Source organism: Bombus terrestris, chromosome 2, assembly GCF_910591885.1.
Source record: "Bombus terrestris chromosome 2, iyBomTerr1.2, whole genome shotgun sequence".
Lineage (NCBI taxonomy): Eukaryota > Metazoa > Arthropoda > Insecta > Hymenoptera > Apidae > Bombus > Bombus terrestris.
Window position 1 is genome coordinate 746,407 of NC_063270.1, and position 13,107 is coordinate 759,513.

Genomic DNA, 13,107 nt, shown 5'->3' on the forward strand with positions numbered 1-13,107 from the left:
GGAAGGTTTTTTTTTCGTTGCCATTATGCATATGTCAGAACTACTCAATATTGTATGAAACTGACAAACCGGCACGGCTGGGACAGACAGAATTACGGAGGGTGATGGAAAGATCCGTGGGTGGGGTGAAAAACGCGAAGGGAGAGGAACACTGCTGTGAAGGGTTAGAGAATTGCTCGAGTGTGGGAAAATCTCCCACTTGTAGCTCGCAGATATTTACTTCGATCTCACTGAGACTGGAGTTAAATCTTGAATGATACTCAGACCGTTCTCTCTATCCATCTGTTTCAACCACCTCACCCTGCCGAATGTGGAGTGTTGAAAGAATCTCGACCGCGAGAAACAAACTCCATAGTGCCGCCTCATTCTTTGAATTTCTTTCACCGGTAGCTGTACGAATATATAGAATTCGAATATACCATAGGAATAACGAGCAGATATTACATGAGAACTAATAAAATAAATAAGACACACGTTACTGAATTATGACAATTCCGTGTGAGAATATTAATATGAATCGAACAACTTTCTGTTTGGTGGCAGAAGTTACATCGCTGTGCAAAAATTATGACTGTCGAGCTGTTAATGTGAGTGCACGATATATTTCACTGTTTATCATGCCATTAATAATTAACTATTAGGTTGTCCGAAAAGTATCTTTCTTTTACAGATACTTCTTTTACAACGACGCATCTTTATACGAACATGAAACCTAATCTGTCGAACATTGTGATCTTTATTTTGATAGAACAAAATGAATCATACGTAATTTGCTAAAATAATATAAAACGGAAAATATTGCGCGTCCATTACATTTTCTTATAAAACGAAAAAAACTGTTCGGACGGCCTAATAAATAGTCTGTCTTCAAATGTAGATCGCTTGAAAATTATTCGTAAATAAATTTGACGAATTACCGCGCAAAGTATTTATTGTGACTCAAATAATCTTCTGATCCAAGTAATCCTATCTTTCTCTGTAAGAAATGCGAATTAAGAATGCGTAGAATGCGAATTAAGAAAGAACATCCGTAAATGCGAAATAATTAGTCGCCGTATAGCGAAATGATTATACGGTAGTCCTGTTAAATAACGCGACGACGCAGTCTAGTTTCCAAAATCCATTTGCATTCTGATCAGCTATAAAGCGCAGCGCGGACACGGAATATTTATCATGAAAGTTTGCAGATTCATTTGCTATTCACGCCCCTTTACGATATACCGTTCATAGAAATCCAGTTTGATAACGGGGCAACATCAACGGGGACCATAATTCTTGATTACCACTCTCGGGATCCGTGGCCGTGAAGCCGTGTGCCCGCTAACGCCACGCGTTTTTAATTGTTCTGCCCGTTGCGTTCATAATTTAAAGTTTAATAACACTCACGTTCGCGTGGCTCCGTGCGCGTGTATCCTCCTCCCCTGGCAATCTGAGAACTTACGTAGCTCGAGCAACAATTTAACCGACGTGGCCGGGGTCTGGCGTTTGAATTCCGCCGGAATTACCGCGAACTCGCGTGTGAAATTTCTCGTTCGTATTATCCCGGTGGATGCAGCTCGGGAGCGTCGGGTTTCTCGAGCGACGAGACGGTGGAGCTTCCGTTCGCGAGAGAATGTGAAAACCATGCGAGAGGGACGAAAAGAGCTCCGTTTTCCTCGATTACTTTTCCAACTGTGGCCGATACGAGCTTTGAGCTTTTACGTCGTAGCAAAGTATCCTAGAATCGGTCGGATCGTTGGAGAATAGGTGGCTCTCCCAATTTCCAGGCGTGCCATCCAGATTGAATTTCTATCGTCGTTGTCGTTCGACGTCGTCTTCTTTGGCGGCAGCCCTGTCGTCGTCGATGGTTGGCGGCCGATCATTTCGCGCGATATCGGATAACCGGGTTATGTTTGCGAGAATGGCTTCGAGCCTCTCGATTTTTCTCCGTAATACCTCCCTTCGTTCTCTCATTTCTTCTATCCTTTACTCTCGAACGATTCTATCTCGCGCACGATTCTTTACTTTGTCCCGCACTACGTAGCGATACTCCCGGCCCGGGAATCGAACGGAATGAATCGAATAACCAGAACGTCGAAACTAATTTCGTTGATCGACTCCTCTCTCGACCATGACTTGCTGGACGGTGACAAATTTCAATCGCGACGCTGTAACCTTCGAGACGATTACACCTAACGACAAATCTCGATATTGTGTGTCCTATAATTGTGGTGAAGTTTCGAGGGAATGGAGAGGATGGCACGAGTGTCTTATTTATTGTAGGTAAGTCTGAGGCGTTATAATTAGGGGAAGAAGGAAGAGGAAGATAAGAAAGTAGGAGAGACTATTTTGTTCGATTATTAAGCACATAGAATGTGTATTTGTAAAGAATGATTAGCTACAATTTCCCCATGAAAAACAAATTTTTCTCCTACACCGTTCTTAGATCAATACCGCTATATTGATTTTAAAACATTAAACAAATTTATCGTCAGTATTCCGCGAAAGAAATATTTCTCCTTTATAGCTTTCAAGGATTAACGCATTACTTTTAAAATGTTCACCCGCAAAACGGTTAATTTTATTGTTGATTCTGGTAGGAACGATAACTCAGCTACAGATTCTATCGCGACGGAAATCTAAAGGGCCTGGTAAGAAAGTTCTTTAGCAAAACTCATCGTCTTCTTCTAGTTGTTCAACGACAGGGCGGGTCAAAAGGAGAAGAATCGCTGGGACGGCGGTTGCAGCGACGACGCGGTAAGACGAAAACCGACAGACTTTCTCCATCCTCGTCGTTGTAGTTGCCGACGTCGGGCCGCTTGACGTGCTCCAGGGCGTCCGGGGGCGTGCGAGCGACCGGTGTGAACTTTGCCGTAGGGGATTATGCAAACGGGGTGGTTCGCGGGAGCAGAGAACAGGAAAGGGAGAAAACACAGGAGAGGAACGACGTCGTCGGTGTGGATGGCGGCGGTGGCGGTGGATAGAGTCGGGCTTTCTTGCTTGTCATTACCACGTTCGTGGCTTCCACCACCTCTCCCGGCTACGTTTTCTCTTACCTATCGCGAGCGGAGCACTCGCGAGGAAGCTAAAGTTCGGGAACGCAGCACGATCGTTGTTTAAAATTAATTCTCCGAGAAAATTGTTTTCTGAGATGTGTGCTCCGACTAAAGTGCGATTGACTTTTTGAAGCACAGAAAAAAAGTTATAATTTGCGGTTGTGTATAGAATGAATATATAGGGAGAAAATTATTAACGTTGTAAGGAATTGAAAAAAATAACTAAGCTTTGATAATGTGAGTTGTTAATATAAACTTTGGTAATATAAGAATTAAGTTATTAGTAATATGGATTAAAATAGTTAAATGAATAATAATATTTTCTGACTTAAACATAAATAAATAAATAAGTATATATATACTTATTTAGTAAATAGGAACTTGGAACTACAGACGTACGCAGTGCTGCAATTCACAGCTCCTACGTATGCCTGATTTTACTTAGACACTTTATTGAAACAAGCACTGAATTCTAAAATTTCTCTGTAAATAAGAGTGGTGCGTTTGGTTCATGGTTCATTACAAGCGCAATTATTGAGATCACTAGATTATGCTAATCTGAAATTATTAATCAAATTCAATTGCTATCAAGTATTTTGAAAAATTTCATTCTCCAATTAAATTATATATAGAAATATAGGATATTTTTCCAAAATACGTAACAATGCTTTTATCTCTACATTTATAGAGACACGTATGAAATATGAGATGTCTTTTAACACCATAGATTATCCACAAGACATTCATCTTAATTACAGCGATGCGTCGTAACGTCGAAAGGCATTTCACTGGATTTATTATTGAAACCGCTGATTATTCGATACCATGGCTGTCTTTGTCGTAACGAATTGAATAGATTACTCGAGAAAGACGTAGAAAGTAGGTGGATTTTCTGGTAATTCATCCCGATAAATGTTCGTGAAAAATTGAAACCCAAACGATTCGCTACCGAAGCGTGATCATAAATCATCCTTCGGATCGTGCTTCTCCATCGAAGAACCTGTCAGTGCATCCATATTGCTTCTTCTTACGTATATAGATTAAGTTGTCTCGAGTATGAACAAGAAAATACGCGGTACAATTGAAAAAGAAATGTTCGGTGAGTTTTTTGAAGGACAAAAACACATTTAATCTCTTTGGTGGAATCCCTGGAAGCTAAATAAATAAAGCAAATGTTTTCAAGTCTAGGATTCGACCTAGGATTTCAGAAGATAAAAAATCTCCTAGCTCTGCTCCCTGAGTCAGAGGAGAAAAACAAAAAAACTGACCCACATTTGGCAATGCGACGAGAAACTCCAATAAAAAGTCGTCGATTCAGCATTTGCCCCGATCGGTCGGAAATTAAATGTTAAATCTATGCCTCCAACTGTCATTGGCGGTGTACGTAAGCCACCAATATGTACGTGAAAAATGCTTTTCTATTTAAACGATGTTCATGTTTTCGAAACTGATTACTTAGAGGAAACGTTCGAATTTCATTATAAATATCGAGATCGCAGGGGAATACATAGTTCTCTCGAAATATCATAGATCGAGTATTTTATACTATAACTTATAACACTACTAGTAGTGATTTTAATACATATTCATAAAAATATTGTGGAAATGACAGCGTTCTTGATTCAACAAGTTGAAAGATGTAAAAGATAATTATTTGGATTGAATGAACGTTTTGGATGGAAATCCTTTAAGAACATATACGTATCTGCGCCCAAAAATTCCCGCAATATCTTCAACCGTTTCCCACGTTAACTCATGAATTCTAAACCTGATATTCTTCAACTTCTCTATGCTCGTTCTTCCAAACACCGCCTCAGTTCATTGGCGAATTATTATTCAGCGCGTTCTCCTCCTATCGCGTTTACGGTGCGGTACATAGACAAAATACGCGATCTTCGAATGACGACGTATCGTCGATCGCCGCTTCGATTTGGTCACGCACTCGAAACACTTTGCGAAAATTTTGGCAGTTGAAGCTCGAAGTTCGCGAATAGCTGGCCACTCGTACGATGCCTTTACGATCACGTACGATTTCACGTAGGTTCACAGCGTGTACGTTCGAAGTAAGGTCACGAGGGAAACCGGAACGAACATTGGAGCGGCTCGATTTCGCGGCGAGAATTTACGTCGCGGCTGCACTGGGAATTCCATAGTTTCGCCGGTATCCCCTAACCATCCAAGTGAACCAAAGAGGATGGGCTTTTGCTTTTTAACCACGTAAGGTGCGGTTACATTCGACCTGGTTGTACGTCTCCAAGGGAGAGCGTAGGAAACTAAGCGGAGGATAGAGTCGTGAAAGCCGAGAGTTCGGTTGCTCCAACTAACCAACGTGCACCTGTACCGGAGATCCTCTACCGCAACTCCTTCGCGGCTCTTTATTCACGGTATTTGTGTGCCCACTTTTTATTACCCGATAATTAATTGTAATAGGAGTTTCAGATGGGAAAACCGCCAATTCCTCCTTTTCCGTTTGCTCCATTTCCTTCGTCGGGAATTCCTCCGTTATTCTCTGTTTACCCATTCCCTTCCGCTGTTATTCTACAACGCCCGTTTCCGTGTTCCGCGATTTCGAACGATCCCTGGCAATTTTTCTTTCATGGTGCGCTTTGTCAAAGAAGCTTTTGCTAATAGTTACTTCGCTTGGTTCGAGAGGTTTCCTTTTGTTTACGTAAGAAAGAATGGGTTTGTTGGTAATTGATATTGTCGATGGAAAGTATACATTTTGATTTTCTGAGAAGAACATGATAAGTCTATTTTTGTTGACTTTTATGATTATGGAGAAAAGGAAAGAATCTTTCAATTCTTGTAAAGATAGAAAATATGACTTTTTGTAGCTTTCGCTTAACTCTATGACATCTACTTGCATTGTATATTAGTATTATTACCAGATAGACAATGCATTAATATATTTCCTGTATCTGTGTTTCAGATCGATCCGAAGGTAGCGTTTCCCAGGAGAACACATCCAAAGGTAAGGAACTTTATCTTTACCGCAAAAGCCCGAAATCCGCGAGATGACAATCGTCGCATTCGCCACAGCCGCGAACTTTACTTTCTTCACGCATGAAAAACTTCTTTGACCGAGAAGTCAGGTGCTAAAAGATAAGCCAGACTGGTGGACAGGAAGTAGCTAAGGGGCAGACGTGAGCTTTGAAGGTCTACTAACGAAAGACCGTGGTAGGAAGGATGGTAGAAAGGGGTTGTAAAGGCCGAGATAAAGAGGAAGGAACAGAGAGCCAGGCGGATGAAGGAAAAATAGAGAAGGAACGCTACTGAAGAGCGAATAATAAAGCTCTCTCGTTCTCGTAATAAGAGCAATTAGATGTAATTCATTTCAAAACCCAGAATTATTTTCTTCCCAGTCTACCGGACTGTTAGTCACGGCCGAAACTCTCGCCGCGAAAGTCTGAATCGTACGGCGGCGGTGAAACGAGGACGGGATGATATCAAAAGGGAAAGAGGTAGAGTGCAACACATTCCAGCACATCCACGCGCGAGCATACACGCGTGCAGATTTCTACACGTACCAGGGTCGACAGAATCGAGCATGTACGCTTGTGTATTCGCATGCGCCTAGGAAAGAACGGGGATGAGAGGAGAAGCGAGAGAAATTTGCACGGCTTAATAATATAAATGCCAGGCACGCGAATTACCGGCGAGTGACTGAATTGCGCTAATTTTAATTGTACCCTTTTCTCTCTTTCCCTCTACTCTAACCCCTAACAGACACCCTCCGCAACTATCCCCCTTCACCGCTATTCGCTCGATGTCAGTCGAACTCGTTCTAACGTTTCGAGCCGGCCTCTTTTCAACAGGAATCCTCTGACAGCTCGGCGTTCATCGCATCACGACCACATCTTTTTCATTTTTGTTATTTTCTTTTCTTCCATTCCTGCCATTTTTTAGCCACGGTCGGTGTTTTTCTTTTCACTTTTCGTTAGAAATAGCACGAACGTGAGCGCTACGTCGCCTACCAATTTTATTTCAACGTCAAAAGCCGGAAGCGCATAAATTATGACGCGAACGGGAAATCACGATTCAACGCCGTCACCGGTAATCACGTATCCCGTGATATTAACGAGCCGCACGTTCGATCGGACGGATTGCCTCGATGAAAATTTTGTTATTTCTGTTGCGAAGACTCGCCTATGTAACAGCTGCTTCAATTTACGCTATTACACGATAGAAGCGGATAGACGGAATTGGGTTGCACTTCGAAACGAATTGTTCTACTATTCGAAGATAGCTTATTTGCGAATATAGAGATAATTTTGTGATGTATTTTTTTCTATTTTTAATTTCCAGTGCGATACGAACTAAATTCAATTATTTATAAAAAATGTTTATTTAATGACACACATCCATAATATTTTGGAATATACATGCGTACAGCAACATCGTTCGCTTTCGCATTTCCGGACTTCTCTGAACAAATAGTGAAAGAGTCTTACATTAACCATTTTATCACTGGAACACCATCGCAAACACACTAGTAATAACACGCAAGCTCGTTCTAAAAAATCAACAGCAACGTATAAAAGGATGATCAGCTTGGAACGTGGCAGTCTCGACCGATCCGCGTTCAGTGGCGCGTGCATTCGAAATAAAATAGCGACCATTAATCGCGAGATGGGAGTAACATATTTCGCCTGAACGCTCGAGGCAGTTGGAACGGGCGGTGCAATTTTCATAAAATGGCGATGGCTGCACTGGCCTCGACCCCTTCCTAGCCCCACTCTCTGTGTTCCTACGGTTCTCCGCGAACCTCGTTCGAAAAAGTAATACGGATGCACGCGTTCCGTTTCGAGTTTTGGGAGCTTTGCCAGCAGTCCAGCTCGGGCCACGCGTACGATACAGATGGCATATCTGGCGCGATCCACGCGGCGTTAACTCGACGCTATAATAGACGTCATCGTATAGCCACTCTTAAAGAGCGACTCCCTTTTATTTCAACGTGGAATCGCCGATAGTAGACCGAAGTTGAACGTAAAGCGTAGAAAAATTTTACGTTCTGCGTAACGATAATCCGTGCTAGACGGTAGTATCCCTCAGGCCCTTGGAAACCTTAATCCGGAAGTGTAGGTTTACGTTCTTTCATTAAATTAGATTCGAGAATGTTTAAAGCTACGTTCGAGTTATAGGCGATGTCTGTACTGTACATTCACCTTTTGTAATTGGCCTTTGCTGCTTAACGACGCTGATAAAGATAGTCGCATAGGATACGTCTCGTTTGGAAAAATTGACTGATGGTAGTCGGGGCTGTAATCATTGGATAACTGTCAGATTTCAGTTTCAAAAGAAAATTCTAAAAAAGGGTATCTAGTTTCGTGTTAAATGCTTGTAGAGCAAATCATTTTACGTAATTGAACTAATATTACTAGTGAAATTTTACTAGTTGCTTGCCTAATACATAACAACAAGATTGATAAAAAAGTCTATAAGAATTCTCTAAACTATAATTTATAACAATTCTCTGTTATTGTTAGTTACCGAATTATTATACGAAAGTACTTTGGTTTCGTATGAAGACGTTAAGAAATTATTATACTTCATTCCACTAGGTAAACAATATTCTATTTGAAGGTGTAATGAAAATTAGCAATTACAACAGACTAATAGAATATTTCGCATAAAATAATTCATCAGGCTATGAATATTCTATGAACTGCGTGCATTACCTTCATTATGTAAATACTGCCAGCACGTGTAGCAAAGCTTTTCAAACAGTTCTATGGCATTTTGGTACACAAACTCCTGTTCTTTTGTGGTTCACCGTACCAAGGAGAAGATAGTGACGTTTACTCGAATCGTTGTTCTACCTCACGTTCCGTAACCACTGCTACGATATTATACATATCTAATTCCTTGATGAAAGCAGAAATTTAGCCCGAGAAGTTCGTCAACCCCCAAAACACATGTTAAACCTGATGAACTTTACAGAGAAAATGGCTGCGCCACAAAGTTCATTGAAATGTCACCGACTATCCCTACACTATAGTCCGTTGTAACAACCTCCTCGAGACCTCGTGCCGGAAGCGCTTTGTTACCATACTTCCGGGCTAGCGGAAACGGCGCAATGCGCTTCCGACATGACGGAAAAGTAGCAACAGTCATTACAGAGCCCTTCAGGAACGCCTCAGCGTCTTTTTTCTTATCGGTTGTGCTGTTTTTTATATTTCTCCTTTGGCCTACGGTCTACCCCTCTGAATACAAGCAACTCACACGTCAGCAAAGGAGCACAAAGGGATCGTTCTGACAATTCTAATGATATGGAATTGCCATAGGAATTTTCATTTTTATTTGAAATAAATATCATTACATTATAAAAAAATATAGTCATTGTAACAAAACAAAATATTTTAGAGCTAGAGATATCTCGCCATATCTCATTAAATAAGTAAAAGTTAAAGTTGAATTTTTCTACATGTATTTCACGTATCGGCGCATCTCGCATTGAAATTATTTATGGTTATGTGAAATGCTTTGGTGAAGTCAAGTTATTTTGAAGTAGAAGGTTTGTGCAATGCAGCAAGTTTCAGGATAAGCTGGTATTAAATTCATGTTGGTAGATAAGTGTGAGAAGTTAAGTGTGAAATATCTCTCGAATTGTTATTGCCGTGCTTTGTTCGATAAACTTTCGCAAGGATTGTTTATTACATGGAAGAAGTTTGAAGCACCTATCTATATAGCTTTCATTAAGACATCCATTCATAGTTGTAGTTTTCAGTTACCCTATACATGATACGGAATGCAGTTTCATTGCTGTGGGCAAGGATGAGATGTATATTCCTACAATTTTCGCAAATTACATAAATTTGATTTGATATTGAACAAACGGTATCAAACAGAACAAACTATAAACCAACCTATCAAACTGTCCATGCAGTACTGTCTAAACGCAGTACATAAATGAAAAAAATAAATGACAAAAAATGTATATCAATATTTCCAAACGTTATTATAGTAACATGAAGACTATAATCACGGCTCGTGACTAAAAAAGCATACGAAAGATTGGCAAGGAATGGCAACAAGCTATCGGTTCGAGCAGTATCGTCATCGACGTTGGTATCCCCTTATGCAAGGCCAACGTTGCTTCAGGGTGGCAATGGCATCAGCCGCGCCAACATAAATCCACTTGTTACTGAGTAGCGATACGTGCATATAGAGAGGGTACAAACGTGTACGTGGAACATTATTCAGAGTGACGTTACCTTGAAAACGTAGGACCTGAAGTGAGAGGAAGAAGGGAATACCGCGGGAAGAGCATAGAGATAGATGTGCAAAAGGATCAAGGTTTGAGAGAATCACGGGAAAAGGGAGCAGAGAGAAAGGAAGAATAGGGTGGCGAAGGAAAGACCAGGAAGGAAGAATAGAAGGAAGAAAGAGAGCTATAGCACGTCTCGCGTAACGAGCTGCCGGCTCCCTAGGGTGTTCAGCTCCTCCACGTTCACTCCTCCCGGTTCGTCTCCTCGTCTAGTATCATCTCCACCTCCATACCTTCGCAAGCATCCACGTACCTTCTTTCAGGGAAGTCGTTTTGTGTTCTTCGTCGAGTGAGCGATACCCAACTAGTCGACTGGTAGTCGTTACTATTCCCGATGTATCAGCGCCACTCGTTCAACAATGAAGCAAGCATTCAACTACTGAAGCGTTTCGGTGAACTCGAAGAGGTTTCGACGTTCCGTTAATCACCGAATATACTTCTCGTTATACATATTAGCTCGGTTTCGGTTGCAGCAACCCTATGCAACGAGATACTCGTTAAGAATGATTAGTTACTTTGAAAGATATCAGGTTCTTTGTAGCCAGCGAGGAGAAAGTTCACGATATGAAGTGTGTAAACACGTGGCCGTTTCTCGAGCTTCGCTCGAGGTTAAATCTCGAGGCCAAAGTATTAAAGGCTGTGAGGATCGCGAAGGATCACGTGACAGCGGACAGCATCTCCCGGAAGACCAATTTGTGATCCCGAGTAGAGCAAGGACTACGACTACATGTACATCCTTTGGGTTCTTTCGTGCTCTCTCTCATTTACTTTCTCGGTGGGCGGGTTAAAAGAGACCTGTTACATTCATCTTTCGGGACTAAATACGCTCCCTGGCAAACTCCCTAGCTGGCATTAGAGCGAAATCCCATGCATTTTATACGCGGTCAGGTCATTCAAAGCGACGGCTCGTTACTTATACCGGGTGTGTACTCTGGAACACCTTCCCCTCCCCGGACAGTTCACCGGTGGCACCCTTGTGGACACAGTCCAACCCCGAGGACCTTCGCAACCTTCCTCTGAAACATCCGGTTCTCTCTTCTTCCGTTTTTCTAGCTAACGTCCACTTTCTCTTCATCGGTTATAGCCTTCGGGCTCTATGTGTAGCAAGATCATAGAAAAGGGGTCGGGGCCGTGAGGACGGGGTATGTTTGCGCGTCGTAAGTGGCATCCAGTGTCTGTACAACGTTCCACGTCGCTGAAGGCTTCTGCAGCCGAAGTTAGGGATCATACGCGCCATCCGGTGACAGGTACCGCAGGATCCGAGTGCATTTATGGCCGAGCAGCTCGGCGGGATGAGCGAAGGTAACGGGTGAGAGTCTGTGTGGTGCAATGTTATCGTTTGCTAGAAAAAACCACGTTCTAGTAGGAGAAGTAAAGGTGGTAGTAAAGCCGATACTTTGTATCATTACACGTCGTGAATGATGTCGTTTGAGTTTTGCTCGGCAACTCGTTCAATCTGACAAAAATTTATCAAAAATTGTCCGTCAGCGCATATTTTTTGAACGAGAACAACGTACTTTATCTCGTAACTGGAGAAAGGCTTCAAGTCTAGGAAGCAATTTTTTCCGAAAGATAGGATAAGTTTTATTTTGAATGAATTTCCTGGTCTGATGATAGACATTTAACAGGGTCACTAACTCATCATATTCTAGAGATATGAAAAGTTCGGTATCTCGAGTTTTCAAAAGGTACGAACCGATAATCTCTCTTTTATCCGGGTCTATTCTGTCTGGAGGGTCGATCGTTTCGAGGCTCCAGATTGAAATTCGTAGCTCGACCGAGCGCAAAGCACTTTAATGCGCCCGCTCCCCCTCCTTGCCTCTTCTCTTCTTTTCTTCCTATCATGCGGATTTCGAGGTGATCAATTTTATTGCCCTACTCCCCGCTGTTCCTTTTCCGCGACTTATACAATCGGCCCTGGAAAACATCCGGATCTAACTCTACCGCTTCCGATCCAACCGTGTCTTTTAGAACCAATTGATACGAAATAACATCGCGCATTCTTCGCACAAAGTGTTCTACTAAATGAAGTGCATCGAGATAGGACCGTTCCTTCGGGAATGTTAATTCTTTCAACTTTGTACGCTTTAATTGATACTTGACAAAATGAAGTCGAAATTTTTAGTTAATATCTCAATTCCTCTACGTTTATTTTTTCAAAATTTCGTCAAACATCTCGCTAAACATGCTAACACAATCTTGAAAGTGGAGTCAAACTAGGGAAAATGCGATGTATCAAGCCCTCATTTACACCACTAAATGTTATTACGTTATCGCTTGATTAACTGTTCCCTAAAATATCGCATAAAACGATGAGGCGGATATCCCAAGGGCGGCGCGTGTTGGGTGAACCCACTGTCCCCGGGACAACCGAATAAATCGTCGAGTTAATCTTTGACAGAACTTTCTAAACCGTGACGCAACAGCGAGGTAGGGTATCGTTTGACCGTGGATCGCGGCATGGCTGCCACCTGTCGCTAACGACAGTAGTTTCTCGGCCAGTGGAAGACGGAAGCCTCAGATATGTTGTGTCGCATTGAGATAAGCTAAGCTCTCCCGTGATGGAGCAGGCCGTAAACTCGGGGAGCCACGCCATGATGCCACCGAAATGGCTGCTAGATAATGTATAGGTATACGTGATGTGCACCAAACCCTCCTCCATCCTCTGCTCAACTCCAAACACATGCACACGTAAGTATACGTGGGGGTGGCAAGCGCACATACCACTTTTACGCTGCCCTCGCCGCCTCCGTGTGATCGTTCTCGTTGTATCACGGCTGCTCGCGCGTACACGTAGCTCCCGCT

At 42.3% G+C, this 13,107-nt stretch overlaps 1 protein-coding gene across 6 annotated transcripts in view; it reads left to right on the top strand.

The window, feature by feature from the left end:
* Positions 1-13,107, top strand: part of LOC100650714 (RNA-binding protein Musashi homolog Rbp6) — a 777,530-nt gene that overhangs the window by 494,036 nt on the left and 270,387 nt on the right. For all 6 annotated transcript variants that reach the window (XM_048412611.1, XM_048412610.1, XM_048412616.1 and 3 more), the window contains exon 5: positions 5,965-6,006. In XM_048412611.1, the coding sequence (XP_048268568.1) occupies positions 5,965-6,006 (42 nt within the window). The remainder of the gene's footprint in view (positions 1-5,964; positions 6,007-13,107) is intronic.